We start from the raw sequence: 21931 nt of genomic DNA, 5'->3' as shown, positions 1-21931 counted from the left end.
GAAGGGGTGGAGCGCTTTTTGCGCAAGTGGCTTTCTGCGGGATTGTGCGCGCGCTGCGCTTCCCCCGGGGTCGCGATTGAGCGCATCTGCCCGGCTTTCTTTGCGACCCAGAGGTGCTCGGGCCAAGCGAGAGTCCTGAACCATTTCCCCATCCTTGTGATATTGGGGGAAATTTTTACTTAAAACAGCCCAGTCCTTTCAATAAACTCAAAAAGAGAAATAACAGCAAAGAGGAATAAACTCACATCTGGCTCGGGATCCAATTTTCCAATGCTACTTTTAAAAAAAAAAAAACACTAAGCAAACCCCAAAGCAGCTGGCATTTTAGTGCCACGCTTCACCTGTATTTTTTTTTTTTTTGCGTTTTTATGGCATCCTGTGAAGTTAAAACAATTTTCTTTGCACCAATGCTTTTGAAAGCTGTAGAACTGATCTGCACCCACACCCCTCAATTGACTCACACTAGAAACACCAGGACATAAACTAACCCACCCAAATAAACTTATTTCTGCAGTTTGGATTTGTGGCCCTCCTTTCAAATACCCGCCTTAACGTTTGCAGTTCAATACATAAATGATCCACCAAACCAAACACCTTACTTTTGCAGTGGCATCCTTTCAAACATCTGCCTTACTTTGGAGTGTTTTTAAAAAGGGAGTCTCTCCTGGTTTACATCTTTTTGTGTTGGAAAGAATTATCCACACCTTGGTCACTACCAGATTCAGCTAACTTTATTTCAACAGCCTGGTACAATAAGGAAAAGAAAAAGAGAGAAAGAAAGAAGGAAAGAAAATGGAAAAGTTGTGGATCCCTTAACTATCGATGTCCGATACCTTAAATCCTGTCAGCTGGGTTTTCTGGGGCTGTAACTTTGCAGTATTTGGGGGCCTGATGTTTTCTCCTTCTCGATGTCACAGAAAAATAGATCCCTCAACAACACAGAGGTCACTTTCCTAGTCTGAGCATTTCTTTAAAAAAAAATCTCTGTGATTTTTGTGATGTTAAATATCTTCTCAAAGCAAAAAAAAAAAAAGTTTTCCAGAATATCAAAACGGCGTTGCAAACACAACACAACAAGGAGACCGCTTCTACATATAGTCCTTGACTTACGACAGAGCCCAACATTTCTGCTACTAAGGGAGACAGTCGTTAAAAGTAAACCTTGCCCCATTTTATGATCTTTCTCGCCACCGTTGTGAAGTGAATCGCTGCAGTCATTAAGTTGTGAATAGAATGTGGCTTCCCCATTGACAGCGCTTGTCAGGTGGTCGCAAAAGGGGATTGTGTGGCCCCGGGATACTACGAATGGTCATAAATATGAACCAGATGCCCAGCGGACGAATTCGGACCATGTGATCACGGCTGCAACGACTGACAGGGTGGAAAATGGTCCCAAGTCACTTTTTTTCCAGTGCTGTCGTAACTTCAGACACTAAATGAACTGCTTATAAGCCAAGGACTGAAAACACGAAGTAAACACCCATGAATGTAAGGCTTACAATCACGGTTGAGCCCGATATTTCAGTGGCTAAAAGTTTATTGTTGAAACGCCAACTGCACGGAGCGGGGGACTGTGGGGGGTGGAATCCCTTTTAGGGGTGCTCGGGGGCGCCCACTCCGTGCCCGTTGATGTGCGGGTGTGAAGACCCCGAGGCAGGTAGATTCTGCTCCATCGCGCTGGCAGCGGCAGCCAGGGAAGTGATGAGACTTTCCAGAGGCGAGCCTATCGGTTCCTGTCTCCAGTAGGCTTCGGAAAGAGAGAGGTTGCTGGCATCGCAGACGCCGTAGCTTGGCGGGACAAGAAGCCCATTAAGGCAGCAAGGAAAGAGAGACACACAGAGAGAGAGAGAAGCAGGAGGGGGAATAAAAGGGGGGGGGGAGAAGAAAGCGAGAGAGAAGCAAATGCGTTACGAAAACAGCAATTATCTTTAAGAAGGTAATAGCAGCATATTGCGGGGTCCCCCTTCAGAACCAGATTTAGGGCTGGGGCTCTTTATAAAATAAATAAATATTCAACCTACAGGTAGTCTTGGACTTACAACCATTCAGACCAGGATTTCTGTCACTGAGCGAGACAGCTGTTAAGGGAACGTTGCCTCATTTTAAGACCTCCCTTGCCACCATGGTTGAAGGGAATCAATTAATAACGGAGTTGTTAAGCAAATCGGGTTGCAAAAGGGCTGAGATTTTAAAGGGAAAAAGCTTTTCTATCCCGTGGCTCTTGGTCTCTCTTTCCTCTGCTTACAGGTAGTTCTTGACTTACAGCAGTTCATTTAGTGACCGTTCCAAGTTAACAACAGCACTGGGGGGGAAAAAAGCGACTTAGGAATGCTTTTCACACTTACAAACCGCTGCAGCATTCCCAAGAGTCAGATGTTTGGCAGCTGACTCATATTTATGACCGTTGTTGTGTCCCAAGGTCCTGCAATCCCTTTTTGTGACCTTCTCACAAGCAAAGCCAGATTCACATAACAACCGTGTTACTAGCTGAACAACGGTGGTGATTAACTTAACAGCTGTGCCAACCAAGGTGGTAAAATGGGACAACCCTCACTTAACGACAGAAATGTTGGGCTCCATTTGGTCGTAAGTCAAGGACCACCTGTATTTTGCAGGGGGTAATTCTCCCCAATCCTGCCCCATTTTCTTCCTTCCCTCCTCCAGAAGCCAACAGAAATTGCAAAAGTTTGCAGACAAGTTGCCGAAAAGAGAGGCACAAGCTAAGTGTAAGAGATAGGAGGAGAAGCAAGGCCATTCTCAAACAAGCTGTGGGTTAAATATATATATATAAATAAGAAATAATAAAGAAATAAAACAAAAACCAGCCCAAAGTGGACATTTATTTTTCCTACCACAGTTTTATTTATAATAAAGCTGCAGCAATCATTAGGGGATTTGCATATATTATTAAAGATATACGAAAAAAACTAAGAATGTCGCCGAACTCTTAAATAAGATTCCAACAGAGAGGGGGACAAAAAACCCCACACCCATTTCAATCCCAAAACTGCAAGATTGTCGTGCAGCATTTCCCTTCTTAGAAGTTGCATGGAATTGCAAACAAGGAAATCAGAGTGGCTTGATGTTTTGTGGGAGACGGCCAGAACCAACCGGGAAATATTAAAAGCACAGGTTTAAAAATAAATAAATCAGTGTTTTAAAAAGTTTCAGAACGCCACCTCTGTCTCCAAAGTTAAGAGAAAAGAAAAGAAAAGAGAAAAGAAAAGAAAAGAGGCCAATGTCTGGTTATCCCAAGATTTCTCCATGGATTTATTTGTACCTGGAAGAGTAATACTCCTCTTCCAGTTCGTAGAGATCGACGGAGATTTCGTCCCGCAGCGCGATCAGTTTCTTGTCGCATTCCTCCTGCAGAGCCCGCAATTGCTGATTGCGTTGGTTGATGGCTTCGTTGACTGAAGGGAAGTCATTAAGGATTAAGAATTGCTTGAGGTCAGATACCAGCCTCATAAGGGACTCGCCAGCTCGGACCTGATGGAAAAATCCATATACAATAGCACTCAGAGGCTTTGAAACTCATCAAATTTGGTACTCAACGCATTTTGATGCCAATTATTTTTTTGTCTTGGTACTCATCATTTGTTTGTTTCAATGCACAACCTAGAATTGTCAGTGTTGGCTGCCTTATGTCTCACTACATTATTCCTTATGGGAAAAATTCGGTACGCATCGTTTTTGGTATCGTACCTCCCGGAATCAATTAATGATGAGTAGCAAGGTACCTCTGTATTTGAAAACATGGCCAGATTTTATCCGTTCTTAGCAATTTCGGTCATGGATTATTTCCTGCCCGCTCTCTGGTGGGACAGAATTAAAACCCTGTTTGTGAGGGTGGATGGCAATGCCAACATTTCTCAATGGTCAATTTAATTAAACCGATTTGTTCAATGTATATGCGTAAATAACGTTAAATTAATGAAAGGCAGGTTCGCAACTCAGCTCCGAGCAGAATCATCTGCAGAATTTCTCAGCTGTAATCCACTTACAATATTTGCCGCTCTGACGTGCATCTCATAGTTATCTTGTTCGCTTTGAGTCGCACGGGATACTTGGGTTTCCTCTTCAATCTGGAAAAGGAAGCAGGTACAAAAATCCAACCATCTGTGTGTTATTTGAAAAGCTATGAAGCATTTCCCCCTGTGCTCTAACAAAAACCTATTTCTCTCTTTCTTTGCATTGTGTAGCATTGCTGGCTTACTGGAATAATCCGAAAATGTTCAAAGCAATATGCAATATAGCAAAGAAGCTGTGAACGCTTCAAAGGAGCAAAAATTTAGGCTGAAGAAGAAAGGGAGGAGAGTTCTCTTCTTACATATTTACCTTTGCAGACTTGATGATTTCTGTAAAGTTGTCCATGATGGATTTGACATCATCTTTCAGCCGCTTGTTGTAGGACTGGAGTAGAGTTTCTTTGCTTTGGGGTAGGACCCGTTGCTGCGACATGGCTAGGAAAGGAATGGACCCAAAAACGGCATCACAAATGACAAATCCAGAGAAAAATGCATTAAAAAACTCAAATCTAAAACCATTTTTTTTAAAAAAAATGAAATATTGCTCATAGAAATTGCATTTCATTTTTCAGGGTTAAAATTTGCACCTTGTGTGAATGTTATTCCTGAGCCACCGATTCGCCTGCAGGCACATCAATATTAAAAAGAAAATTAAGAGGTCCTAAATAGTCCAAAAATGGACTGGATTTTTTTTTCTGATATACATATACATACGTACATATAAATATGAAGCAAATAATCAAGGTTGAAGAGCCAAGAATTAAATGTCAGAAACTAAATATATTCCATACCTATTTAACTAACAGAGTGGGGGCAGATCTGGAAGCAAGGCTGCATTCATACAACAAATGAAGCACAAACTAATATTTTAATCTATTGCACCGAACTATTCCTCATAAAGGAGGGAGGGCATTGTGAGAATAAGGCTACTGAGCCTTGCTCCACACATTTAAATGACCAGAGACAAAGCATTGCAAAAGTGGTTTGAGACACCAATGCAAATTAAAAATTCACTTTCTTACCTTGTCTACATCCACACTTTTTACTTCTACTCTTTAATCAAGCATTTCTAATCCGAAAAGGGAGGGGTTTTTTTTTGTTTTTTTCAGGATTGGCTGAATCCTGAAAGCTGATTGGTTGTTTTGGGGAGGGAGACACTCTTCCGGTTGTATTCAGTGGCGCCGGCAGAGGTTGAACAACCCCCCTCGAGGACTCTCTAGGAGCACGCAGAAGGGGATAGTCGCTTATCATCTCTATGATGAAGAGAGTCTTCCCCTTCCGCATCTTCCCGCGTGATTGAGCGCCGACCCTCTCGCGAGAACCAGCGCGACTGCCATATATTACCCAGAAGGCACCGTTCTCTCTTTTGCCTTCTTCCAGCTAAGATGGTGAGTGCTTTCGACGCGTTGTGTCTACCGGGGGAAGAGAGGATCTTCCAATCCGGCGCCATCCGCCCATCGGAGGCCCGACTTGGGGGTCTTTACCGTGCCCCGGAGGGCCAGGAGCCCCTCCGAAGCGGAGGCTGCTTCTATTGGGAGGAAAAAACGACGGGAAGCCGGTCCTGGGGTGGGCTGGAGTTTTCGGCCTGGCTGGTTTGGGCGAAGATCGGCTGGAAGAAGCAGCTGAATTGCTGCTGCTTTTCAGGCCTATCAGCCGATTCAGTCGAACCGATTAGGAGCCACAGCAATGAATTAGAACGGGCGTTTCCCTGACATTGAAAGCCTTGTGGACTTCAACTCCCAGAATTCCTACACCAGCCTTGCTGAGCTGAGAGATTCTGCGAGTGGAAGTCCACTAAGTCTTAAGAGCTGCCAAGATCCCTGGATTAGGTTTAACACAATGCCTGGTGCCCTCCTGATTTAGAGCAGGGATCTTCAAAAGACACACACAAGACTTGTGGACTTCAGTTCCCAGAATTCCCCAACTAGGCTAGCTGGGGGATTCTGGGAATTAAATCCGCCAGGTCTTAAAAGCCACCCAAGTTTGGTGATTCAGAATGATGGAAGCACGACAGTCTTAGTTGGGTGAGGTTTATGCTGGTCCAGAGTCAAAATTGATAATAAAAAAAATATTTTTTTAAAAAAAAAAAGTTATAGGAGATGAGATGCATGTACATATTCGGAGGTAGATGGCTGGAGTGATTCCAGATTGAACTTGTGCTTCGCTTTTCCAGCCAAAGGGAAAGAAGGCCAAGGGGAAGAAGGTGGCTCCGGCCCCTGCTGTGGTCAAGAAGCAGGAGGCCAAGAAGGTGGTCAACCCCCTCTTTGAGAAGAGACCCAAAAACTTCGGCATCGGTGAGTTGGGAAAGGAGGACGTCGATGGGCCTTTATTTATCTGCCATCGGGAATTGGAGCAGAATTGCTTTACACCGAGGCGTCTTCGTAATTTATTCGGCTTGGAGTCCTGGATGCTTCTGCGCTTGGTTGTTTTCTTTGGTCTTTGGACAAATAAGGAGCTATTTCCATAGACACTGTTGACTTCAGATCCTTTTCTAGATGTTATAATGTCCTGAACAGGTTGAAATCAAATTGTCGGGGAGATTTATTCCTGGATTTTAACATTCTGGAGAAATTGCCCTGCTTCAACTGTATTACAGCTGTTGGGGGAGCTGTCCTGGAGGTTAGGGTGAACCACACACTGCAATGCTTTCACTATATATTAGAAAACTTCATTGTTGCCCTCCGTTCTTCATGGAACTATCTATTCTTTATTCTTTTTGCTGTTACTTGAATGATAAAATAACAAGCTTTGATATTTCATTGCAAAGTGGTATAGAAAACTCACATAGGCTGAGTTAATGTATAGATTAAGGAGGGGAGAACTTGGCCTTTTGATCTGGTTTTTTGGGGGGGGGAAGTTTAATTTATTAACTTGATGTTAACATCTTGAACTTAATGACGTGAAAAGGGCGCAAGCAAATGATGCAAAAGAATATTTGCTAACTGAGTGGCGGTGCTGACAAGCCTTTCCACCAAGATCTCTGATGCTGGTGCCCCTTTTTTTGCTCTGGAGGGAGGAAAACCACCAGCTTACCAAGCAACCCTCCCTGAGTTAATAATGCTGTTTCTCTCAGGCCAGGATATCCAGCCCAAACGAGATTTGACTCGCTTTGTGAAATGGCCTCGCTACATCCGACTCCAGCGCCAGCGGGCGATCCTTTACAAGAGGTTGAAGGTACCTCCAGCGGTCAACCAGTTCACCCAGGCCCTGGACCGCCAGACGGGTAAATTATGGTGGTTTTTTTCTTTCTTTCTGTTTAATTATCAGAGGAAGGAGGGTGAGTGGCGGGCTGCAAGTGAAAAATGGGTCTTCCTATATAAAGGTAGTCCTTGACTTAAGAATTGGAATCCCAGCCATCAAGTTGTGCAGATTGTTAACAGTTCACATGACCGCACCCTGTTTTATGACCTACGTGGCAGTCATTAAGTGAGTAAATAGTTAAGTAAACCTATTATAGCCAGTGGACTTCTTTTTTGCCAGAAATGTTGCTTTCCAGCAAATAAAAGTTATAAATTGCAGTCATGTGACTGTGGGACTCTACAGATAGCCGTAAATTTGGGGGGTGGGTTGACAAGCACCCAAACTGCAATTATGGGATGAGGGGGTTGTGAAACTTGGAAGTAGCTTTGGGGAGGTTTGCCTTAGTGGTTGCTAATTACAGCATGCAGTTCACTGCTCAAAGTGTTTTTTGGTGCTCAGTTGCTAACTCGGAGCATAGTAATTTACGTGCCAATAAAAAAATGATTTGGGGGTGTGATTTTGTTGGCTACATTCTAAACAATGTAGGGTCCAGGGGAGGAAGGAATCCCTCTTTTGGGTTTAGCCTAAAGGAGAAAAGATTCTCTAATGTGCAGATGATGGAAGCAAATATCTGAGCTTTCTTGACGACTCCCAACCACCAAGATCGCTGATGCACAAGGATCTCCATTAAAGCTGCTAGAGGACGGGCAGAGAAAAATCCTCCAGTTCTCATTTAATGTCTTTATCTCCACAGCGACTCAGCTTCTGAAGCTGGCTCACAAATACAGGCCTGAGACCAAGCAGGAGAAAAAACAGAGGTTGTTGGCACGGGCAGAGCAGAAAGCCGCAGGGAAGGGCGACGTTCCAACCAAAAGGCCGCCTGTGCTGAGGGCAGGTAAACCGTTTTGAGCGTCTCTAGAAAGGGGCAGCTTTCCTGGGGTTTTCTCTCGACGACCGGCTATTGCACTGATGTGAGGATTTCTTCACCTGAACTGCAGATTGAAGACCAAAAGACATTGGCTAATTTAACTCTGAGCTTTAGCAGGTTGTCTCATTCCTCGACGGCATTATGTCCAGCTTAGTTAATGCTGTAAATTTAGCTTACTGGGGTTTTTTGGGATCTTTTCAGGTGTCAACACAGTCACAACTTTGGTGGAGAACAAGAAGGCTCAGCTGGTGGTGATCGCACACGATGTAGACCCCGTTGAGGTAAAGCAGATGGGAAGGCTTTGTCCGTTTGCATTTCCAAATTTTGTGCTATAGCGTGGTAGAGTCCCAAATTCAACACTGTTCTCTCCCAGGCATTGGAAGTAAAGGAGCAACAGCTTTCAAAAATAAACCTTTGGCTCCCAGGCAGGAATAAGCAGCATTTCCAGTCTTTTTCCTTTCCTCTTTGATAAATGGGTGGGATGCACTTTAGCCTTGTATTTGAGGTGTAAAATGCAGGAATAAGGGACCTGGGATCTGTTCCCTTAATTGTTAATCTTCCATCTATGAACTTCATTCTCTGGTAGGGAAAATGGTACCCTTGCCATCACTCTTGTCGGATTCTTTCATAAAGTGACTCGCTTGGTTAATTTGGGGAGGGGGATAATTTGTGAGCCTGGAAGTGGCTGTTCTCAAAACCCTCTTGTGACTTGCTTGGGCTTGGCTATTGCAATGATGTTTGAATTTCTTCACCTGACTCCCCCGTGGAGAGCAAAACTAAACGAGCTTTTTAACACTGAGCGATGGCCGCTGCCCAGATCTCTCCCTTCTAGTCAGTGTCAAAAATGCAGCAGGGTCCCCTTATGAAGAGGTTTTGTTTCCTTCTCCCTGGTGCAGCTGGTGGTTTTCCTGCCCGCCTTGTGCCGAAAAATGGGAGTCCCCTATTGCATCATCAAAGGCAAAGCCAGGCTGGGTCGCCTCGTCCACCGGAAAACCTGCACTTGCGTGGCCTTCACCCAGGTTAATCCGTAAGTAGCCCTGAAGGGAGGCTTGACTGGTCCTTCCTGTACACTGGATATGGGTGCCAACTGAGCAGTCATGATTTCAATAACTGCTTAGAAGGTCATAGTCTTGTGGTGGGTTGGAGCACCATTAGGAGAGCAGCTGAATACGGGTAGTCCTTGAATTACGACCACAACTGAGGTAGTCCTTGAATTACGACCACAACTGAACCTGGGACACTGCAACCGTCATAAATACGAGTCAGTGGCCAGGTATCTTTGAGTTTTGATCACGTGACTATGGAGAAACTGCAACGGTGTGGGAAATGGCAATAAGTCAACTTTTTTCAGTGCCATTGGGACTTTGGACAGGGGCTCAAAGGAATGAATGCAAGTCAAGGACTTACGTGTAAGGTTTATTACGTGAGATTTTCATCTTGAAATGGTGGCCTTGACCCGATCTTTTCTCTACGCAGTGAGGACAAAGGAGCCTTGGCTAAACTGGTGGAAGCTGTTAAGACCAACTATAATGAGAGATACGATGAGGTAAGACTGGGCCCGCCTGATGTTTGGTTTGGTTTCGTTCTGCTTGCGTAGCCTGCTAAAAATGTAGCCAGCAGGGGCTTTAAGAGGCTTGAAATATATGTTATTCAGCACTCTTTAATTGTTAGCTTCTGAGTTACCGCAATACACAATAATTTGGAAAGAGACTGTAATTGCAGAGGCAGCAGTATGGCTGAATCAAACGTTTCTTTTTGCAAACAAATTTTGTTTTTTTTCCCCCCTTTTCCAGATTCGTCGCCACTGGGGTGGAAACGTCCTCGGTCCCAAATCTGTTGCTCGGATTGCTAAGCTTGAAAAAGCCAAAGCTAAAGAGTTGGCCACCAAGCTTGGATAATAGATGTGTCAGTTTTTCTGTACATAAAAATAAAATTGTAAACAAAAGGCTTTTTTGTGTGTGCTTTGATTATTTTTAAAGGGGTCATTTTTTTAAGTGGTGGGTAATATGCAACTCTCCCTCCCATTTTTATAGAATATAACCGGAAAAAATATTAGGCTTGTAGGTACCTAACACTCCTTCCTCTTCCTATTTTCCTAACAACAACTCTGAGATTGGGCTGAGAGAATCACTGCCCTAAAATTATTGGCATTATCTTAGCAGTAGTTCTTTCTCCTGTTTTCCATTACCCCCTCACGCAATACCAGGAAGAGTTGGCACTGTAAAAAGACATTTTATTTGCAGTCAATATTTCAAGCAACACGATTCATATTACCACAAATATAGGGTACCTCTTATGCCTAATTTTAATCAATTTCTTGTTCATTGGCGACTTTTTTTTCCTTCAAGACTCCCCACTACTTAATTGTCTTCTGATAACCGGCAATATTTCCCCAAATATATGGAGATCAGCTTACTTTTAAGAGAAAACTGCCTGGTTTCCAGCAATTCCTGGCTTGAGTGCGATTGCTGATGTCCACCAAGAAGTCCTAAATCATCTTGCAAACGCTCCATTCTATGACCTGGGCTAGATGGCCACTTTTTAAAGCCACACCCAAACCACATTCATCCAACAGTTGTAGGACTCAGAAAGGCACCTTCTGAATGAACCTCTTGTACCACAAGAAGGAAGTGGCTGCACACAGACCGTACCTGCACAGAAGAAGCAAACCCTGGGTTTAGTGCACATGAAGACTCTGCTGGGTTTTGTATGATCGAGTTGAGCTATCGATTCAGAAACAGTTTCTGCTTAAATTTCTAAGATCCCTTGATTTATGTAGATGAATCTACTTGATGAGGGGCAGGAGGGTGCTTGGAAAAGTATTTCCGTATGGGTCACGCTGTTAGTCCACTTGATTCAAAGTATTTCTTGGGGTTCCACAAGGATTTAAATTGGTTCTGTAGTACTGGGCTACTGGGGGGCGGAATTCCATTAAAGGAGTAAGGAAAAGGACTCTTGAATGCACTCAAAAGCCACCCACTCCTGCTTGATGTTGCTCTTATCCATAGCAATTTTTCTAAAGCGGGGTTTGTCAGCTGAGATTCAGAGCTCATCCCTCTTGACTAGAGGCTCCGAGAATTTTATTTTTATAATTTAAGACCAGAGTTTCAACTTGATAAATGTTTTCTTCCATGAGGGTAAATAATGGACATCCATAGCACTAAAAACAAATTTGTTGACATAATCAAGATTTGTTTGTTGGTATTCTGGATTAGTAGGAACTATGGAAAATTTACCACCTGCCCCGAGCCACTGATAATGTAGATTAAGCCACAGGGGCACTGGAACCAACAATACATATTGGTTTGTTTTAGGCAGATTAGAATCTTTGCCTCGTGGAAAGCTATTGATAACTTGCCATGGATGTGCATAAACGTCAAGAAATAAAAACATGAGGATTTTGCAGCGGCTTAACTCATTAGGGAGGGTATATTTTAACAATTTGGAGAGTAAATTTGTGGATCGCTTGCAGATTTACTCTTCCTCATCTTTTCCGCTCTTGCCTGCCCCTCCCTACTAGCTGTTTTGCTACTCACCAAGTAAGTATATACTGCATGTGCTCATTTCGTAAAGTTACTCTGGTCTGGCCCCCGATCGGTCCTCCGGGAACTGAGCTCCCTGTGTGTATAGAGAGAGACAATTGGAGCCCATAATTACCAAAAGTTGGGCTTTTTTATGGAGACAACCATTCTGCCATTAAGATTATTGGCACATCTTCCCAAGGGGAGTGTATATTGGTGCGTTTATCAACTGCTTCTCATTAGTTTACACCTTGTAGCAGTTTTTAAGCTTTGATAAATCTTGAAACACTCTATTTGAGCAATATTTAGGGGGACTTACTATAATCTGCATCAATAAAAACGGGTTCTGCTCCCGTGACCCTGGCCATGGCATCCAAATCACGATAAAACCAAATGTTTTGTTCGATGTTATTTTCCGGCACAAAAGGTCTCCGAGGTTCTGATAGCCTCACCAGCCCGGTGAGTTCAATATCCTCTTGGATCTAAAAAAAAAGAAAAGAAAAAAGAAAAAATCCAACTCTAGTTTCCGTTCTTTAAAACTTGGCTAGTTCAATCCAAAACAAATATATAAAAACCGTTTCAACACATTGTCAACTCATAAAATATCCCTATGATCTTTTTAGAGCTGCCAACAGAAAGGGAGGGGGGAGCAGTGCAGCAGCTTGGAAAACCGAAACTGCATTCCATAAATGTTTTCAAAGATAGTAACTAGGTGACTGAAGTTTCTGCAGGGCAAAATTCTAACTGGAGAGCATGACTGATGACTCTGGGCTATGGGTGTGTCCCATTGGAGAATATGAATTACGATACACCCAGGGGATGCGGGGGGCGGAAACCAGGGTCAAGGGTGACAGTGAATGATGTGTCTCAAAATCAGCTACACCCAGGCAGAGCCGGACATGTTAACTCCCAATAAACCCCTTTGAAGTTTTGGAAGTTTGGCCCGAGACTCAGGATGTACTTGGGGGTGACTGCCGGAATCCACACATATTATACATTATTCTGATTATGACCATATTGTTCCAGGCAGAATTTCATTTTACTCTTTAAGCAGAAGCGTGCTAACCCACGGAAAGCAAACAGCCTACCTGTCCCTTTAACCTGGTCTCTGGATTCATCTTCTTTCTGGGAACAAACCCTCTGTTGACAAGAATCGTTATCCTGCAGGGTTTTTAAAAAATAATAATAAAAGCTCACTCAGTGGGAACTTTCACCACGTGAATTCCTCAGGGTGAGTGAGTGTAACACTGCATTTTATTTACTTTAAAAACATTTACACAGCCGCCTGTCTTTCACCCAACTCTGGGCAGCTACTTAAACCTTGGTAGCTGATAATATACACACCCAAGGTCAGTGCAGTAAAAGGGAGTGATCACATGGGCTCCACTCTCTACATTAGACAAGATACTGCCGGCATTCCTGGCTTCTTTCTCAGGGTCCACTGGGGAACGTGGGAGCACGTACAGCTCCTTGGTGTGGTCAAAATGACCTCTGACCTTGACTGGCACGTATTCCAATTCGTTCACTTCATAGAGGCTGTAGAAAAGGAGCAAGACAGGAAGGAAAATCTGGGTTATAGCTTAAGACAGCAGAAGCCCCCCTGGTGAGAAAAATAGTTTTGCCGATTAATATTGTTGTTTATGTCTGAGAGCAGGGGAGAACAAACTTAACTGCCTGTAATAGTAAAGAAAGAGGCAACAGCCTGAACTTGCTATAAAGAAAACTTAAGCAAAGCAGCTGCTTGAATGTGCATACCTGTTTTCAAATACCTTGAAAACTGTAATTTCCCACTATTTTTGGTCCTCGTATAATATACCCTCTGCCAACTACAGTAGCTGGCAACTGAAACAATTATGGCTGCCAGGGCTACAGTTCTCATAAAACTAGCAACAAAAGTAGTTTGCAGTGAAATAAGGCAAGACATATTCTGGAAGGTTGCAGTTGCAGAAAAGTAAGCATGCAGGGTTGAAACCTCTGCCCTGGCCGCCATTTTATTGTTATTTGTATAGTACATTTTGAAAAGAGGCTCAAGTTCGATCAGGCTTCTCCAAACTGGGCAACTTTTAAGACTTGTGGACTTCCAAGCTCCCAGAATTTCCTCAGCCAGCCACGCTGAGGGAATTCTGGGAGCTTTAGTCCACGAGTCTTAAAAGTTGCCAAGTTTGGAGACCCCTGAGTTAAACAAAAGAGAATTTGTTCTCTGGAGGACTGAAGGAAGCAGAGTGCATTCTGGGCTGGGAAAAAAGGAGCGGCAAGCAAACAGCAGCACCAGTTTTCTTCCTGATGAAAATAAACAATTTCATGATGGGTCTTCCCATAAAAATCAAAGTGGAGGTGCCCATTTGATGTTCTTGGTAACATTCTAATTCTCTTTACCATTCCCAAAAGACACTTACTCTGTTGGCAGTGAAACTGGCTCAGCAGAAACCCTGCTTTCCAGTTCAGCGATCAGCTTCAGCTTCCATTCCCGCCGCTGAACCTGACATAAAGCACAAAATGTTGGACTTTTGTTCCACTGTCAAGTAGGAGAAACACATCTCGATCTACAGAATCCCTCTCTCAAAACAGCACCACTTATCTACCCAGCCAAGTAAGCAGTTTTTAAAATTTGCTCTTCTGAATAAATTAGAATAATAAGAGTGACATTCATTTAACCTCAGGTTAAAAAGCTCCCAAGCTGCCAGCCTTCACTTCAGGAGTGTCATTTACCTGCCAACAGCCAAGGAAAAATGAACCTATTGGGATGAGCAGAAGTCCCCATTTTAATATGTTTTCTTCTGTGGATTTGGCAGCAGCAGCAGCAGCTGAGGCGAAGTTTCTGACTGGACAAAGCCTCCAGCAAATTTCTGGGAAAGGGGAAAAAAAGAGGAAAAAATACTATTAGTGACTAAGCTATTTGTAAAAACTCAGAAGTGGCACCATGTTTATTTCATAAATATCCACCCCACTCATCTTACCTAGCTGACTGGGCAGTTTATTAATAAAATACCTTACTGTTGAATATTTTATTGTAAGTTGCCCATAGTCACTCAGGGCAGATGGGCAGTACAGAATAATCAACATGGCTGCTGTTTGTATTTATTAGTTGCATGGATGTTTTTACTGTCTGAAAGTTTTTTTTAAATGGTTTTATAATTCTTTAGAATTACAAGCTGCCCAGAATCCCTTGATTGAGCTGAGTGGCTTGAGAAATTGAATGAAGGAATGAAATAGAAATGTCATGAATGAATAAATAAAAATATAAAGCAACAGTGTTCTTTTTTAAAAAACATAGTTTTTTTCTACAACAAAATGGTTATTTCACATGGGCTCAACTCACTCGGGGGCTGCTGTAAAGCATTTTTCCAATGGCTACGAGTAAAAGACTTCCTTCCATCATCCAGGCAGGAAAACTGAAGGAAAAGAGTAGAAGTTGAAGGAAGACTGGGAGAAAGAAACCCCAAATTTCAATTTATTTGATTTATTTCACCCACTGCTTGATTTATTTCACCCAGCCCCCAACTCATTGAGAAGAGGACCCGGCCTACCTCGCAGGGCTGTCAAGAGAGCCAAGCTAGGGCCTTCCAGCTGTTTGGCACACCAATGCCCATAAACCTCAGACATTGGCTTTCAAATGACTTTTGCTACCAAAAGCTAGGGCCCACCCAGTTTGGCACTCCAGTGCCCATAACTCCTGACGGGGCCTTTCAAATGACCCATGCCATTGAAACCTCCCCCCCCTGCCCCCCAATATTTGGCACTCTGATGCCCATAACTAACCACCAGGGCCTTTTGAACTACCTATGCCATTGAAACCTGCTCCCCACAAATATTTGGGACTTCAATGGTCCAAGCTGGTCTCTTTCAAACTATCCATGCAATTGAAAGCTGGGCTCCCCCAAGAGCATGGCACTCCAATGCCCATAACTCCCCATCAGGGTCTTTCAAACTACCCATGCCACTGAAAGCTGGCCTCCCCTAACTGTTGGGCACTCCAAAGCCCAAAACTCCCTGCCGAGTCCTTTCAAGCTACCCATGCCACTGAAAACTGGGCTCTCACAATTGTTTGGGACTCCAAAGCCCAAAACTCCCTGCCGAGTCCTTTCAAGCTACCTATGCCACTGCAAGCTGGGGCTCCCCCAAGGGCATGGCACTCCAATGCCCATAACTCCCCTTTCAAACTACCCATGCTAATGCAAGCTGGGGCTCCCCCAAGGGCATGGCACTCCAATGCCCATAACTCCCAGCCGGGCCCTTCCAAACAACCCCCTCCTAAGCCCCACGGTGCTGAAAGCGGCTGCCCGGCAAGGTCAAAAGGCCCCATCCTTGCCGACGAGCGAGGTTCGACCAGCCGACCAGCCGTCTGCGAGGGGCCGAGGCGACGCTATGGCTCACCCGGAGCCTCCCGAGGGCGCCCCGGACGCCCCCGTCGCCTAGTAACCGCCGCCATGCCGCCATCTTGCCCGGGAGGAAAGGGGTCAAGCGGGAGGGCACTTCCGGGTCGCGCCGCCACGACTTCCGGTACTGTGCAGAAACATGGCTGGGCTGTTACGCGGGCGAGAAGGAGGAGGAGGAGGAGAAGGCGAGGCGGGATCGGCGCCGTTTTCCTCCGAGCTGCAGCGTTTCCTGCAGCGGCACCCGAGCTTGCGCGTCCTCCCTCCGGGGAAAAAGGTGTGATCGGCGCTCGTTCGCCGGTTCCCGGATCTGCTGCGGAGCTCGGCTGGGCTGGTGGATGGGAGACCACTCGGAAATCCCACAGGGTTGGACCAAGCTGGAAAGTTCCATTTGAAACTTTGAAATAATGAGGATGTGGAAAGTTGGAAACCTCCCTTTGAGTCGGGCAGGCTGTTCTCCAGGGCAGGTCGGCTTGGCAGCACCTGCCTTGCCAGAGCTCAAAACGGCTGATTGGAAGGGAGACCACTGGGAAATCCCTGTTGCCCAAGCTGGGAAGTTAGTTGGGTGCGAATTGGGTCTTGGCTTAGGGAAGTTGGCCTGGCAGCACCTGCCCTGCTTTGTCCGGCCCCCAAAACGGCTGGGCTGATGGAGGGGAGACCACTTGGAAATCCCACAGGCTTCAACCAAGCTGGAAAATTCCACTTGAAACTTTGAAATTCGGAGGAGATGTTGGCTTGGCCGTACCTGGTCTGCTTTGTCTGGGCTCTGCTGGAGAAAGCTGGGGTGATGGACCCCTCAGAGGGGAAACCCCTCAAAAATCCCCAGGGTGGACAGTTGGCCAATCTGGAAGGTTGCATTTGAGTTGGTCTTGGCTTCGGCAGGTGACTCTTGAGGGCATGTTGGCTTGGCAGCATCTACTCCTCCCTCTCCAGCCTCTGAAGCTTATTAAAAAAAAAAAAAAGCTGGATAAATGAACGGGAGACCACTCAGAAATCAGGTAACTCGGAAAGCCCAGGATGGACAATTTGAATTGGTCTGTGCTTAGGTATCCAGCTAGCTCTTGGGGAATATATTGGTTTGGCAGCACCTGACCTGCCTCAGCTGGTCTCCAAAGCTGAAGAACTCTCAGCCGATGGACATTTGGATGAGCCACCACTCAGTAATCCCAGGAATGTTGCCCAAATGACACGGCTCCATTTGAATCAGTCTTTATTTTCCCTCCTTTTCTTTTCCAGGTCCGCTGTACGTTGACTGGCCATGAGCTGCCTTGCCGGTTGCCTGAACTCCAAGCTTTTACAGCTGGGAAGAGATACCTGCGCTTGAGTAAGACCTCCGAGGTCTTGGACTACAGCGAGTACGAACCACACATTGTGCCGAGCACCAAAAATCCGTACGTGTGTGTGTGTGTGTATTGCAAACGGTATCCCCAGTGGGGCTAATGGCTGAGTTTTGTGGTTTCTTCGGGAGGCAGCCTGCGATTGTGTTTAGCTCAAAAGTAGCAAGCCATGTTACAAGTGTTCTGACCAAGGCTTCCCGAGACCGTAATAAAAGCACACGATGAGTTAAAACGACTCTTGTTTTATTTCAACGCTGGGAATTATGTTCATTCCCAGCCGGTAATGAGTCCCAAACAGTCCTTTCCAGATAAGCAGCCACCTTTCTCTCCTTTGCATTGCTGCCAACAACTAGAGTGTCAAATGAACTAGAAAAAACAAAAAACAACAACCGAAGTACGAAGAGCTTCAAGAATGAATCCTTTTCACGCACTGTTTTGCCCCCCCTTTTTTTCCTAGGAATCAGCTATTCTGCAAACTCACCCTGCGCCATCTCAATAAGATCCCAGAGCATGTTCTCCGCCATGTCCGAGGCCGGCGTTATCAGAAGGCGCTTCGACGCTGTGAGTTGGCACCGGAGTGCTTTTTTTTTTTCATCTGCCTTACCTTAAACGCTTCCTTCGCTCCCTCTTCTTCCTCAACCTGCCCCAAGAGGTGGGCAGATCACGTCCTCCGATCCTTAATGTTGCTCCTAAAGGCACAGGAGGGGAAGCAAAATGTCCTCCCAGGGGAGAGAAGCAGGCAAGGGGGTCCCGGGTATTCCAGGATAGACTGCCCCAGACACACGGGTCCTACTTAGCATCCAGTGGCTTCAAAAGGAGGAACGGAAATCTTTCTGGATGGGATCCTAGTCTCTCTCCTGTCTACAGATGAAGAATGTCAGAAAGAGGGGCTGGAATACGTCCCGGCTTCCCTCTTGCATAAACGCCGACGGCTGCGGCAAGAAACGGACAACGGGCTTTGCGAAAGGAGGGGGAAGCCAAAGGGGGCATTCTGGGAACCTCCCGCCAGTGATGAAGGAGGCAGAGAAACTGACGACAGCCTGAGTGACTTGTACCCAGGTGAGTGAGCTAGGCCAAAAGGGCCTCCGGATGCGAGCTAAGACTTCGTTCTGACTGTGGCTTCTTGTCCCGATGGAACCACTTTTTATTGTCTCCTGCAAACACCACTCTCCTTTCGCTCCTCTTTTATTCCCTATGGGAGGGGCCATTCACTATCCACCTGTGCCTTTACTCCCAAGTTGGCCCTTGTTCCTTAGCTGTTCCCTTCTCCTGGCAGCTCTGTGCATCCGCACACAGGGAACAGGCTCCAGCTGTTCTTCTGCCTCACTGATCTCCAACTCCGAAGGCGGCTGATAACTGTCGGACGGCTCTGGCCCCATCTCTGCCTCGACGCACAGCCCACGTCGCGAGCCTTCCTGACTCCATGACAGCCGCATGTTCCTCCCCAACCTCCTCATTGTCCGAATCTGCTACTGGGCCACAACAGACTTAGCCAGTCCTGGGTTTGCCATCTTCCTTTGCCCACCTCATTCTGTTTCCTTGCCTGTTACGTCTGTTGTAATACTTAAGGGAAAACCGATATTCATAAGCAGCTGTGAGCGAGCCTTTTTCACTAAAGTTAAAAATGTTTTAAACGACGAACGAGGCAAGAAATTCCAGCCTTGTGCACATGCCTTCCATCTTGGGCAGAGAACTTACTCTTCCTGCTGCAGTCCTTGTATATTCTATTCGCCCTTTATCTCCCACTTTTAACCTTCTACTGATAGATTTGTAGCCATAACTCTGATGATTGTTACTACTGTCTTATCTTTGTAATTCGTTATCTTTTCTGGTTTTAATGTTTCTAAGCCACCCAGGGTCATCTCCGGACAGAGAGGGACTACAGCACAAGCCCAATAAAGAAATAAAAGATATTTTAACTGCGTTACGAGGAATGGCAGCTTATTCACTCCCATAGTTTAGCCATCTTCTAAAATCATAACTCTGCTCTTTGGTATATGCCAGCGGGTCTGGTTTCTGGAGGCAGAATTTATAAGGAAGGTTCTGGTGTTGGTTTTAAGGTGTTTTTTTTTTACTTAATGCTTAAACATTAACACTTAATGCTTATTTTCAAAGCTGAGCTCTTCCCAAGGAAAAGTGCCACAGGGAAGGAGACCCCTGACGAATTTACAAGCGACAGTGACAAAGAGCCTGCAAGGCCAGGGGTGGAAAATGGCAGCCGGGTCGAAATGATGGAGGTTGATTCACAGACAGCCACAAAAAGGAGAAAGGTAAACCTGACACTATTCCTTCACACTATTAATGTCACTTATATACCTGTGTTTCCCTGAAAATAAGTCTTATGTTTTTTTTGCCACCAAAAAAGGCACCAGGTCTTATTTTGGGGGGATGCCATCCACTGACCAATCTCACTTGCGCACATCACCCCCCCCCCGGCCTCCTTTTCGGCCTTCAGAAACTTCTTCAAGGCTTTCCTGGAGGCCTCTGCAGCGGATAAGGGAGCTCTGGATCGATCCAAAGCTTTCTCAGCTCCAGAGGCCTTCAGGAAAGCCTTGCCAGCTGCAGAAGAAATGGGCCGGCAAGGCAGGTGTCGGGGTGTGCGAGGCCTGGCTACAACTGCCCAAAGGTAAGTAGGGCAGCTCTGTACCCTCCATCCCAACCCTAGCTTAATTTTTACCCGTCCACTCTGGAGTGGGCAGGATCTTAATTAGGGCTTATTTTGGGGGTGGGGCTTATATTGGGCGCACATGTAAAAATCAAGCTAGGACTTACTTTCAGGGTAGGTTGTATCTTCAGGGAAACAGTATTAATGGTCATAGCCGTTTCCCAATTCTTCACACGTTCGTTCTTAGACAAGGCACTGTTCTCTGTTGATATGATCCCGAATTTGCACAATTAACCCAAATGAATATTCCCAGGAATGCTCAGGTTAAATAGAAGGTAGTATTTTTGATAGGAGGTTGATTCTGGCAGATAGCCAAGGTTTCCTTTTAAAATCCAGCTGAGCGGGGAAAGCGTATAATTCTAAGCGTTACTGAGGACTTTTCCCCAGTTAACATATATAAGGACTAGATTCGGATTGCCAAATCCCAGTTAGTAAGTCTTTGTCCTGTACTCATGAGGCCCAGAAACTTATATCTACAATATATCTACAAGTGTCCGCTTACGGGTCTGCCTTTTTTCCCCTCCACCCTTTGTCTGCCCAGAAGCAAGTCGGCCCTCGGAAGAAAAAATTTAAAAAGTGGAACAGAAAATCTAAAAAGCTTCAAAAGAGAAGTTGACAGAAATCCAGTCTTTCTGATGAGCCAAGCTCCAGTTTAGCGTGGCGAGAAGACTTAGAACACGAGAATGTTGCATTTTATTTAAGCATGGTCCCTTTTTTTTTGGAGGGGGGTCTGGAATTGTATACATGTTGTTGTACTTCCTTTTATATAAAGTTGTTCAACTCTACTGCGTTTCTGAAATTCTTCACCTGACAGTCAAGGGCAAAATTGCCACGAGGAAATAAAAGAGTTTAATGTCAGAACCCTGATTTTTTTTTTTTTGAATCAATTTCTAATTCTGCTGGTCACTTAGCAGTGAATAAGTGCAGACAGAAGGCCAAATAATGCTTATTTTTTTTTTTTTCTTGGAATGGATTCCTTAGAAAGAAGGAAGCTTTGGCAGAGACATTTCTCATTTGAAAATGGTGATTAAAGCAAGTGTCCACCTTGACAGAAACAGAATAAACAGCAACTGCTCAAGTTGGTGTGTTTGACCTTGAACTTGGAAAAGGCGGCCGCCACAAAATATTTCCAGTTGTAACGTCCCAGACTCTCTCCATCTAGTACAATGAGATTAGAGGTTTGGAAACTTTTGTGCAGTAAAAAAATGTTTGGAGCAGCGAAAGGCCTCTCGGCGGATTCCAGGGAACACTGAAGCAGGAGACCAATTATAGGTCATCCTCAACTTACAACAATTGTGCCCCCAAACCTCCGTTGCTAAATGAGACATTTGTTAAGTGAGTTTTGCCCCATTGTCATGCGATCAAAATATAGACGCTTGGCAATTATTGAATCATATTGATGACGGTTGGAGCATCATGTGGGGTTCGCTTAGCCACCGTGTTACTACACAACTGGAGTGATTCACTTAGCAACTGTGGCTAAGTGGTAGGTTGTAAAATGGGGCAACGGTCACTTAACTGTCTCGCTCAGTGACAGATTTGTGGCTGAATTGTGGCCATAATACAAGGACTACCTGCATACAATTCATTTGTTGCGGGAAATATCCCCCCCCCCCGAGTTAAAAAGTGGCTGGGAGAGATCCTGATTTTGCTCCTACTTGTCGCAGAATGAATATTTTTCAAATGCTGCAATGGTGTAAAAATTCTCTTTGAATTCTTTTGGAGTAACCTGTTAGATTTATAACTTGGATGGGCCGTTCATCTGGGATGTGACACCATTTTAATTACAACTTTGAGCATCAACCGAAAACCAAAAAAGGTTAAAATGGAACACACCCA

The 21931-nt window shown here is 45.0% G+C and overlaps 4 protein-coding genes and 4 non-coding genes across 9 annotated transcripts; 6 read left to right on the top strand and 2 right to left on the bottom strand.

Annotated features, from left to right (window-relative positions):
* Positions 1-713: 713 nt before the first annotated feature.
* On the bottom strand, positions 714-5112 carry MED22 (mediator complex subunit 22). The gene is made up of 5 exons (XM_087944119.1): positions 5051-5112; positions 4339-4463; positions 4005-4085; positions 3281-3489; positions 714-1788 (listed from the first exon to the last, which is right to left on the bottom strand). Exons 2-5 carry the CDS (start codon positions 4459-4461, stop codon positions 1593-1595), a joined length of 609 nt encoding a protein of 202 aa, XP_087800245.1. The 5' UTR covers positions 4462-4463; positions 5051-5112; the 3' UTR covers positions 714-1592.
* Positions 5113-5187: 75 nt separating this feature from the next.
* Positions 5188-10141, top strand: RPL7A (ribosomal protein L7a). The gene is made up of 8 exons (XM_026686709.2): positions 5188-5416; positions 6202-6322; positions 7102-7251; positions 8023-8163; positions 8398-8477; positions 9093-9223; positions 9673-9742; positions 9990-10141. The coding sequence occupies exons 1-8, from the start codon at positions 5414-5416 to the stop codon at positions 10092-10094; spliced, it is 801 nt and encodes a 266-aa protein (XP_026542494.1). The 5' UTR covers positions 5188-5413; the 3' UTR covers positions 10095-10141.
* Positions 6942-7016, top strand: LOC113424869 (small nucleolar RNA SNORD24). The gene has a single exon (XR_003372533.2). It is a non-coding gene; the product is annotated as a small nucleolar RNA SNORD24 (small nucleolar RNA).
* On the top strand, positions 7878-7943 carry LOC113424870 (small nucleolar RNA SNORD24). Its single transcript, XR_003372534.1, has one exon. It is a non-coding gene; the product is annotated as a small nucleolar RNA SNORD24 (small nucleolar RNA).
* LOC113424866 (small nucleolar RNA SNORD36) lies at positions 8230-8308 on the top strand. Its single transcript, XR_003372532.1, has one exon. It is a non-coding gene; the product is annotated as a small nucleolar RNA SNORD36 (small nucleolar RNA).
* LOC113424865 (small nucleolar RNA SNORD36) lies at positions 8923-9000 on the top strand. Its single transcript, XR_003372531.2, has one exon. It is a non-coding gene; the product is annotated as a small nucleolar RNA SNORD36 (small nucleolar RNA).
* Positions 10142-10408: 267 nt separating the features above from the next.
* On the bottom strand, positions 10409-16172 carry SURF1 (SURF1 cytochrome c oxidase assembly factor). Of its 2 annotated transcripts, XM_026686706.2 has the most exons (9): positions 16092-16172; positions 15037-15109; positions 14427-14563; positions 14114-14196; positions 13062-13253; positions 12806-12878; positions 12037-12199; positions 11733-11814; positions 10409-10847 (listed from the first exon to the last, which is right to left on the bottom strand). In XM_026686706.2, the coding sequence occupies exons 1-9, from the start codon at positions 16152-16154 to the stop codon at positions 10781-10783; spliced, it is 933 nt and encodes a 310-aa protein (XP_026542491.2). In that variant the 5' UTR covers positions 16155-16172; the 3' UTR covers positions 10409-10780. The 2 variants fall into 2 exon arrangements, with proteins under 2 accessions (XP_026542491.2, XP_087800243.1); XM_087944117.1 differs by lacking the exon at positions 13062-13253.
* Positions 16173-16205: 33 nt separating this feature from the next.
* On the top strand, positions 16206-20877 carry SURF2 (surfeit 2). Its single transcript, XM_026686707.2, has 6 exons — positions 16206-16367; positions 17327-17481; positions 17885-17988; positions 18295-18486; positions 19543-19697; positions 20634-20877. Exons 1-6 carry the CDS (start codon positions 16233-16235, stop codon positions 20706-20708), a joined length of 816 nt encoding a protein of 271 aa, XP_026542492.2. The 5' UTR covers positions 16206-16232; the 3' UTR covers positions 20709-20877.
* Positions 20878-21931: the final 1054 nt, after the last annotated feature.

This window comes from Notechis scutatus, chromosome 15 (genome assembly GCF_049901735.1).
Source record: "Notechis scutatus isolate UNSWTSFEM ecotype Mainland chromosome 15, rNotScu1.2, whole genome shotgun sequence".
Taxonomy (NCBI): domain Eukaryota; kingdom Metazoa; phylum Chordata; class Lepidosauria; order Squamata; family Elapidae; genus Notechis; species Notechis scutatus.
Note: the sequence above shows the minus strand (reverse complement) of the source record. Positions and strands in the feature narration are given on the sequence as shown.